General features: G+C 40.5%; 1 protein-coding gene across 1 annotated transcript; it reads right to left on the bottom strand.

Moving 5' to 3' along the window:
- Positions 1 to 5367: 5367 nt before the first annotated feature.
- RPL9 (ribosomal protein L9) lies at positions 5368 to 9996 on the bottom strand. Its single transcript, XM_032135220.2, has 7 exons — positions 9634 to 9996; positions 9437 to 9552; positions 8827 to 8922; positions 7638 to 7770; positions 6084 to 6164; positions 5754 to 5870; positions 5368 to 5456 (listed from the first exon to the last, which is right to left on the bottom strand). Exons 1-6 carry the CDS (start codon positions 9677 to 9679, stop codon positions 5764 to 5766), a joined length of 579 nt encoding a protein of 192 aa, XP_031991111.1. The 5' UTR covers positions 9680 to 9996; the 3' UTR covers positions 5368 to 5456; positions 5754 to 5763.
- Between the last annotated feature and the right edge of the window lie 179 nt (positions 9997 to 10175).

Genomic DNA, 10175 nt, shown 5'->3' with positions numbered 1-10175 from the left:
GCGGGGAGATGACCTGAGGTGAGGAGTTCGAGACCAACCTGGCCAACATGGTGAAACTGTGTCTCTACTAAAAATACAAAAATAGCCAGGCGTGGTGACAGTGGTGCCTGTAATCCCAGCTACTTGGGAGGCTGAGGCAGAACTGTTTGAACCCAGGAAACAGAGGTTGCAGTAGGCCGAAATTGCACCACTGCACTCCAGCCTAGGTGACAACAGCAAGACTCTGTGTCCAAAAAAAAAAAAAAAAAAAAAAGCAACAGCAAAACTTTGTTTTGTTAGACTCTACAGCAGAGATTTAACACTCTTCTTTAAACTGGATAGTCAGTGATAGATAATATATATTCTGTCACTTCTAATAAGGTGCTTTCTCCTTTAGGTCAGGGTGGTTCTAAAATGGAAAGAAAACACAATAGGCTAAGTAGTGCTTGTCTAAGCCAGTTACAAAACAGACTCTTAAGAGGATCCAGCCCTTCAGTTTTCTAACAACAACAAAATCACCTACAGAATATCTAATTTGTGATCTTTTACTAGATCTGATTTTTTAAAATAATGTAATTTCCGGCCAGGCACGGTGGCAGCACCGCCTGTAATCCCAGCACTTTGGGAGGCCAGGGTGGGTGGATCACCTGAGGTCAGGAGTTCGAGACCAGCCTGGCCAACATGGCAAAACCCCATCTCTACTAAAAATACTAAAGTTAGCTGGGCATGGTGGTGGGCACTTGTAATCCCAGCTACTCAGGAGGCTGAGGCAGGAGAATCGCTTGAACCTGAGAGGCAGAGGTTGCAATGAGCCAAGATCGTGCCATTGCACTCCAGCCTGGGGGACAGAGCAAGACTCTCTCAAAATAAAAAAAAAAAATAAAAGTAATTTCCAAAACCTCATCTCATGGAAAGATCACAGGATGAAGGAAAGCTAGACTCAACTCTGTGAATAGAAGTTGCTATACTGTAAGTAAAGCAACAATTCAGAATACTGAATGAGTTTACATTGTTTTATATAGCACCCTTTTGGGCTAGGGTTAATTACTAGATCTGACTTGGATAATTTGACATTTTGGGAAATGAACTCTGTCCTTGAGACTTATTCAGTGTATTTTAAACATCCGAGGAAGAAAACTTAATTATGCACCTATTTATACCTATTCTTTCTTTAGGTCAACATTTAACACCCATTGCACACAGTAACTTGTCCTTGTCTGCTCACTGCAGCAATTTAGACCTTAACAGTCACAAGAGATGTTCTTCTGTTAGAAAGCCTTAGTAAATTAAGGCAGTTTTGATTATATTCTAGGTCCACCTATGTCTGAAGCTAAATTCAGTACCCAACTGAAATTCTAACGGCTAATGAACAAGTTTCCAAAATACTGTAAACAATTAGTCAATTTAAGTAAATACAAACATGATGAGAAATTAATTTGCTATTTGGCCTGGCAAATGGAACAGTAAAATTCTGCTTTACTCTTCTCTAGTCTCCTTGGCAGTTTTGAGGTATGATTTTCAAGGAATTTTTTAGTATTAATATCTCCCTCTGAGAACTATGTATCTAAGGTTATGCATACAACTAGTCAATTCTGCTTTTATTACTGTAACTATGTATAAACAGTAAGTCATTTAAAAGAATCACTTGGCTGGGTTTTTTCCCCTTTGTGCCACATTGATTCACCCTGACCCAAGAACTCCACGGAAAATTCTTTAATGTCAACTGGGCAACTCATTAACCTCTGTAACACATCAAGGTCTTAAAAAAAAAAAATGGTCAGCCACAGGAATAACAAAAACCTGGAATTTATCTTTCAGGTTTTGCTTTCTCTCTCACTTTGTTTAAAAGTATCTCTCACTTTGTTTAAAAGTATCTCGTACTCACAGTTCACAAATCTATTAACCTTCACTATGTCTTTTTCACATTAAGAGCTTACGCTTAAAGCATGTCCCCCTTTTCTAACTTGCTGGTTCACCATAAACTCCCCTAAATAATAAAATTCCTAACCCAGTACTGAGTCCTCCTTCTCTGCCACTTGGGCATTATTTTACTAGTTTTTAAGCCATCATTGCACAAGAATCCAAAAACCCTTAAATTTTTTAACCACTGGCAAATATGTACAGCAAATTAGGTTAAGCATTTAATCTGGCTCATGCTCTATCATACTAAATATTCAGATTTATCATAAACTCCTTAAAAACCATCAATGGTCGGCCGGGTGCGGTGGCTCACGCCTGTAATCCCAGCACTTTGGGAGGCCAAGGTGGGCACATCACGAGGTCATGAGATCGAGACCATCCTGGCTAACACGGTGAAACCCCATCTTTACTCAAAAATATAAAAAATTAGCTGGGCGTGGTGGTGGATGCCTGTAATCCCAGCTACTCGGGAGGCTGAGGCAGAAGAATGGCGTGAACCCGGGAGGCGGAGCTTGCAGTGAGCCAAGATTGCACCACTGCACTCCAACCTGGGCGACAAAGTGAGACTCCATCTCAAAAAAAAAAACAAAAAAAAACAAAAAAAACCCATCAAAGGTCAACCAGAAACTGATAGCTTTTGAAAGGAGCAAGCAGGTAAGATCTTTGGAGTTTAAGCTTTTCTGAGATGTGTTGTGAAAAATCTAACTTGTGTTTATTGTATATTCAATGTAACAACCTGGAAAATCACAACTATATTTAAAGAGCCTCTGGAAAATGAGGCCAGTACAGTGTGACTACATGTTTAATTTTCAATGTAATTTATTCCAAATAAACTGGTTCATGCTGACCACTTGTATTCAACTAACAACCTGGTCAATTTTAAGAACTGTTGAATGTGAATGGGTTTGGCATTGTAAATGGGCTCTGCCCCGACTGCCTCCCCGAATCCCTTTCTGCCTAGTTGTGCACCAACTTGGTACGTTACTTCTGGGTATATTTTCTCAAAAAATGTGGCTCAGGTGTGGTGGCTCACACCTGTAACCCCAGCACTTCAGGAGGCCAAGGCAGGCGGATTGCTTGATTCCAGGAGTTTGAGACCAGCTTGGGCAACATGGCAAAACCCTCTCTACAAAAAATTAGCCAGGCGTGGTGGCACGTATTTGTGGTCCCAGCTACACAGAAGGCTGAGGTGGGAGGACTGCTTGAGCCTGGGAGACAGAGGTTGCAGTGAACCAAGATCACGCCACTGCACTCCAACCTGGGTGACAGAGACCCCGTCTCAAAAATATGTGGACGCCTACATCTAAAAATTGCAAAAATAGCGCACAAGTGCTTATCCATAGCAGACAAAGAAGACAAGAATTAAGTTTTCCCTGGAGAACTAGGCTCATTTATTATACCCAAGTTATTAAAAAAAAAATCACTGTTTAGCTACAACCAGTCTCTTATCTTATGAAGGTCAGACCCAGCATGCCAGTCCATTTCATGCTCAAAGAAATCTTATTTACTCCCACAGCAGCTACTACCCATAAGCTGATCCTCTCATGAGCATCTCCACCCCACTAGAGTATTGCCACTTGGAAATTTCTCCCACAAGCCTCACACTGTTTTGAAATCCTGTCAATACCTTCCCAAAATCTCTCTCTTCCAGTTCCACTGCTATTACTGAGTTCCTTGGCAATCCAGGAAACAGCTATATGCCATTGTTCTGGTAGTTTGAATACACTAGAGTACAAAAATTACATCCTTGTGAAGGTTACATCCTAGCAGAAAAAAGCACATCATCAATTCACAACAAATTGTAAATATTAAAATTACAAACGCTATGGACAAAAACAAGTGGAGAAGGGTAAAAAGACAGTAGGACAAGCTTAAGGAGCGGGTCTACTATTTTTAATAGGGTGGTCAAGGCAGGATTCACTGAAAAGACCTGAAGGTAAGTGAATTAGCCACACAGCTCAGCTGAGAGGATTCTAAAGGGAAAAAGACAACTTAAATGCTTAATGGCAGAGTGCTTGGCATCGAGGAATAGCCAGGTCAATTCCGCTATAGTGCAGAAGTCAGAAAAATTGAGTTAAAAACGGCTGCAGGTACAATGGGGAAGCTATTTTAAAAAGAAAAAAGGGAAAAAGAACCTGTTGCAGGATTTGAAGCAGTGCTATAATCCATTTCAAAATCAGTACTCCGGCTGATGCTGAAAATTGACAGGAGAGGAAGATGACCAGTTAAGACTGTCACAGTAATCCAGGTGAAATACACAGGTTTTTGTTTCATTTTCTACATTGTAAGAAATTTGTATCTAATGGACCCATATTTCCCAACCTTTCGGGGATGTGATCTTACTTCATGTTGATCCCATTCATCGCCTACAACCCCATCCCAGGTATTTCTGAGCAAATCCTAGATTTATGATTTCCTCCAAATTTCTTAAAAACCTAACCACATAGTCATCAAACAGCAAGACTCCTTAATGTATGTTCAATTAGTGTACTTGAATCCAGATCTAAGATGTATAGGGCATGGTGACCCATGCCTGTAGTTCCAGCCCTCTGGGAGGCCAGAGGAACACTTAAGGCCAGGAGTTCAAGACCAGCCTGGGAAATATGAGACCCCATCCATACTTTAAAAAAAAAAAAAAAAAAAAAGACATGATGGTTCCTGCCTGTAGTCCTAGCTACTAAGGAGGCTGAGGCAGGTAGGAGTATCGCTTGAGTCCAGGAGTTTGAAGTTACAGAGCTATGACTATGGCACTGTATTCCAGCCTGGGCAACTGAGTAAGACATTGTAAGATCCAAGATAACATATATGCCAACTGATTGCTATCTCTGTCCTTATATTTAATCTTTCTGATAAAGTACCGGACCATACCTTACAATGAAGGTCCTTAGCACGTTTTCCTGATGCATTTGATCAAGGATGAGTGTTAAATTTTGCCTTAGAAATCGTAGTTTCCATCAAATGAGATGTAGAATTCACGATGGTTTGGGGGTCACCATGTTGACCTAAGTTTAGTTATGGTGGCCTGGTACCGTATTTAAAGTATAATACATGGAATTAAGAGATTATGGAAGGGTTATCAATTTTTAAAAACAAGTTCTAGGGTATGGAAGTAAATGGCTGAGGTAAAGGACAAGATTATTGAGACCATGAACCAAACCAACTACACCTTCTAATTCTAACTGATGCTGTATCACTTTGTTCTACTCCGCAGCTGTTTTTCCAGGGGTGACTAAGACAACATTTGCCTTACCAAATATTCAAATTCATGCCTCAGCAAATTTAGACACTTTCAGGGTATTCCTAAAGTTCTATATGCAATGATGAACAGCCTCATGTTTGCCTGTCACTGGTACAATATTCCTCTTGCCTAAAATATATCCTTGCTATTCCTTCAAGAACCAGATTAAAGCTCCTTGTTCCACGAGGGAGAAAAACTAGCTAAAAAGGATAACCGGTTTAAGAAGAAGGTCCAAATTAATAGGTCTTTTATTGTATCATTTAAATATCACAAGTAGGTCTTTAGTGTCATCTGGCATCTTCTTTCTGTAGCCAGGTAACTGTAAAAAAAAAAAAAATCTGAAAATCCCCATCAATACACTTGCCCAGAAAAGTACTAATCTTTTTTCTGTACTATTCTAAATAATCTAAAACATACCTCAAGACTATGACTTACTGATTCATAGTGAACTATACATAGTAAAATGCATGCCAATTCCATCTTTTATTCTGTCAAATTTACTGTGTTCCAGAATGCTTAACTCTCCATTTTCTATTACTACAACTTCAGTTTAAGTCTTTTAGTAAATTAAGAGCTTCATTCAACGAAAGCAGTAATAAAACTTGTAAGAACTTACCTCTTAGATCTTATTCATCAGCCTGCTGAACAGTTCCTTTTTCAGAGACATAGATACCATCCAAAAATTTCCTGATATCCTTGTTTTTAACTGTTGTGGCTTGCTGAATCAAAGCCGCTAAGGAGTGAAGATAAAGCAATTAATATATCAGCCTAACCCATCTTAAAAAGAAAGTACTTCATTATATGCTCTACATAAAATTTCAGAATGTGACCTTTTTATTTTCACAATTTAAAAAGCTAACCAAATAAAAATTAGCAAAATACTGTATTTTAAACAACAAGATTTAGACAAAATCTTGTAGGCATTAGACATAGTAAACATACAAACCTGAATTTGAAACAAGCTCAATGTCATTTCCTTCAAGGATTAATTCATCTTTCTGGGCTTGAGATACTGAACAAGCAACACCTAAAAAGGGAGAGGGTATTTGCATAGCATTAACACAAAACCAGATCTGTGTAAAAAATATTTAAATTGCAGAGGCACTAATTTATTCCATGTAAAACTCCACGCACCAAAAGAACCTTTTCTTAAGATTTTGAGGTCGGGCGCAGTGGCTCATGCCTGTAATCCCAGCACTTTGGGAGGCTGAGGCGGGCTGATCATGAGTTCAAGAGATCGAGACCATCCTGGCTATCACTGTGAAACCCATCTCTAGTAAAAATACAAAAAATTAGGTGGGCGTGGTGATACATGCCTATACTCCCAGCTACTCAGGAGGCTGAGGCAGGAGAAGTGCTTGAAGCCAGGAGGCAGAGGTTTATTTTTTACATATGGGTTCTCATTAAATGTTGCTGACCATAGCTAGTATCAGAGTATTTTTGGAGAGCCATTATTTTGATACTAAGAATCTCCCTTCTTCCCACCCCTCCCCACCCCAATGGAATCAAAATGCATCAAGAGGCCGAGCCAGGTATGTTTTAAGAGGTCGAGGTGGAAGAACTGCTTGAGCCTGCAAGTTCAAGACCAGCCTGGACAACACAGCAAGACCTTGCCTCTACAAAAAATGTAAAGATTAGCTGGGGCCAGGCACCATAGCATTCCTTGAAATCAGCCTGGGCAACGTGGTGAAACAGTCTCTACAAAAAAATCAAAAATCAGCTGGATGTGGTGGCAGGCACCTGTAGTGCCAGCTAGTGGGGAGGCTGAGGTGGGAGAAACACCTGAGCACAAAGGTGGAGGCTGCAATGAGCTGAGATCATGCCACTGTACTCCAGCCTGGGCAGCAGAGCAAGACCCTACCTCAAATAAAAAGCACTAAGCTTTAAATTTTTTTAAAGCTACCGTGTTTACTATGTATTATGCATGCACTGTTGTTTTTCAACTTTAACTCATTTAATCAAAGACGTTTGCAATTTTAAGCTGCAGAGAGATGATATGCCCAAGGTGGACAGTGAGAGCTGAAACTTAAGCTAGGCTATTAACCACTACTCATGTAGTTTTCTCTTTAGATTTTAAAGGTTCTTACCACGAAGAAATAAATGGAGCGATGGATGTGTTTATTAGCCTGATCTGGTCATTCCACAGAATATGCATGTGTTGAAACATCACATTGTGCTCCATAAATACACACCATTATATACACCTTTTGTAAATTTAAAGTCTTTTTAAAAGATATCATTTGCCAAGTTAAATACAACCACCACTGCAACCTACTCCAATGTAACAACTTTCTGAAATTGTAATCAATATAATGATATAAACCCTTAAGTAGCACCAACAGTTGTAAGTGTAATCAAGAGATAATTCTAAAACAAATCTGGTTTTACTCAGCACAAACACAAAACAACAGCTAACTAAAGTATGGAAGTTGGGAGTGGAAAAGGAGGAAAAAAATATGAAGGAAAAATTTCTTAATTCTGTCTGAGGGTACGCACATACCTGGTCTCATCCGAACCCTGCGGATGTATTTTTCACCCAAGAAATTTCGGATTTCAACAAGAGACCCATTCTCCTGGATAACAACGTTGATGGGGAAGTGAGCATACACAGACCTCATCTTGTAACGGAAGCCCTATGTTAAATAAATAAGCAAGCTATTAGCAATGCTGAGGAATATTTTTAATAGTCTTAAAATTTTCTAAGATGCTTATACTTATTTTAAAATGTAACACTCACTGTCAAGATTTTCTAATAACTGTCACCTGAACCAAGCCTTATAAACATTGTTCTGTCTATTCAGTGGACTGTAAAGGCTCCTTGTGGAGGCTTTATTTCACTCTCTTATGCCCTCAATGAACAATGCTGCCTTCTTTTAATGAGAACTCCAAAGCCTTGATCTTAGACATTAGACTAACATTTACTGAGTTACTAAAGTACAGCACATGGCAGAATTGAGACCACCAAGCCAAAGGCAGGCCCCCTGCCTTCAAGGAACCTTATTAAGGCTAAGAGCAAGGGTAGATGGGGGAATCTTAACAGATTTATAATAGATGTACAGGGTGCCATTATCAGGTGCATTCTAGAAGGTATAATACAAAGAAAACCATTTCAGCATGAACTTTTTATCTTGAGGGGAGAGATGGTGGGTTGGAAAGAATACATACATTACGGCAGCAGACAGAAAACTCAGAAACTACATCTTTTTCTATCCCAACAAGGGGTCCTGATGGTGAGATTTGATTGGCAACTAGTACTGCAACTGTAGATTTCCTATCTTAAAAAAAGAAAATTCGGAAGGTGTGAAAATTCATCATTAGCCTACTTTTTAAAAGTTGCACCCATCTAGCCATGCATGGTGGCTCATGCCTGCAATCCCAGTACTATGGGAGGCCAATGTGGGAGGACTGCTTGAGCTCAGCCTGGACAAAATAGTGAGACCCCAGTCTTGATTAAAAAAAAAAAAAAAAAAAACCCAACAACAGAAAAAACAAACATGTTGTATCCATCTGGTCTTTACTCTCAGCTCTATCTCTTAAAGACCCAGAGATGCCTATTTTTACCAAGTTCTTGTGTATTACACCAAATAAAATACATAACCCATTCTCTGACAGAGACACTTATGCTGTATAAAGCACAGGTTTGAGAAACCTTCCTTTCCAAAACAAGGAAGTCTAATCCATCTGCTTACCAATGTAACACCCTTGATCATGTTCTGTACATGACTACAAATGGTCCGAACGGTAGCCAGTTCCTTTCTGTTACCCCACCATTTGTCAACCCGGAGCTGTAACAGAACAAAAAAATGTATTCTTTCCAGAAATATGCAGACTTAAAAGACAACAGACCACTTACCGAATTACTTTAAGACTCTAGAATTAACCCTAATCAAAGCACATGGTTTTCAACCGGAAAAATCCAACCACCTATAAAATCTCCCAATAGTTAAGCTTTGTACAAGTTGCAACAAACTTCCCTTCTGGAAAATTAAACCATCAGGTTTAAATGACCTACTGCCGGGTCCTAAGATTTTTACAAAGCGATCACTAGGAAAATAAACCAAACTTCTAACACCATTAAGACGTGTCACTAATGACCACTACTACATTTGAGCTTTATATATAATTGGCTGTGTTCAGAATCTGGTTTTTCAATTTCACCAAACAGGCTGGTATTCTGGACAGCAACATTTAAAGTTAAGCACTGAACCTCAATTCGAAAATTGTTAAAGCAACCAAATGTGATGCTGCTATAAACCACCTTCCAACGAGCAACTGAATTATCAGAAGAAAAACCCTCACCCTCTTTTTTTTCTTTCCAAGAAGACTGAGTTCTACATTGATGTGATTGAAGTCCCTCCGCAGGGTTCCTCTGGGACCCTTCACGATAACTGTGCGTCCCTTCAGAGTAATGTCGACTAGAAGAGAGAACACACTCGTCAGGCCACACAACGCTTGGAACGTGCAGTAAAGATGTAAGTAAAAGTGAAGTCTCATACCATTTTCTGGAATGTCGACAGTCTGATTGCTGAGAATGGTCTTCATTCTGAAACACAAACACTGGGGGTGAGGCCGACGCAAGGCCTGTTTTTCCACCAAACTACGCCGCACAGAACTCCACTTCTACCGGAGACTGCCAGGCGTAAGTTCCAGACAGGATGTCGGAGGACGGGAGACCGACAGCGGGCCCCAGTGTGTCCCAGGCTGGAAGGAGCAGCCCCAAAGCGAGAATTACGAGGCCCAGCAGTGGAACTCCCGCTCAGCCCAACCCTGGACGTCCTATGCGGGCGGTGCCATCCCGGCAAGACTGAGGGGCGGGAATAGGCCAAAAAGCCCAGAACACGATTCGCATCCGGCGCCGCCAGGCTCATATGGCGCTTGCCGAGCTGGGGGACAAACAGGAGAAGGTTCCGAGAGTAGGAGCCGCGCCGCAGCCTTTCCCAGAGCAGATGGCTTTAGATTCCCAGTACCCCCACGAGCACAGAAACATCCTTACCTCGCAGTAGACGCAGCAAAGAAAGAACGTCTGTCGTCATTACGC

This window comes from Hylobates moloch, unplaced genomic scaffold (genome assembly GCF_009828535.3).
Source record: "Hylobates moloch isolate HMO894 unplaced genomic scaffold, HMol_V3 SCAFFOLD_17, whole genome shotgun sequence".
NCBI classification, from domain to species: domain Eukaryota; kingdom Metazoa; phylum Chordata; class Mammalia; order Primates; family Hylobatidae; genus Hylobates; species Hylobates moloch.
Note: the sequence above shows the minus strand (reverse complement) of the source record. Positions and strands in the feature narration are given on the sequence as shown.

Bases quoted from the DNA above. Each gene is read 5' to 3' on its own strand.
- RPL9 (XM_032135220.2), bottom strand. From the start codon at position 9,679: ATGAAGACCATTCTCAGCAATCAGACTGTCGACATTCCAGAAAATG. The intron at 7,771-8,826 runs GTAAGCAGATGG...TATTTAACATAG, and splicing joins TGATCAAGGGTGTTACATTG to GGCTTCCGTTACAAGATGAG. The intron at 6,165-7,637 runs GTATGTGCGTAC...CTCCCTTTTTAG, and splicing joins CAGGGTTCGGATGAGACCAG to GTGTTGCTTGTTCAGTATCT.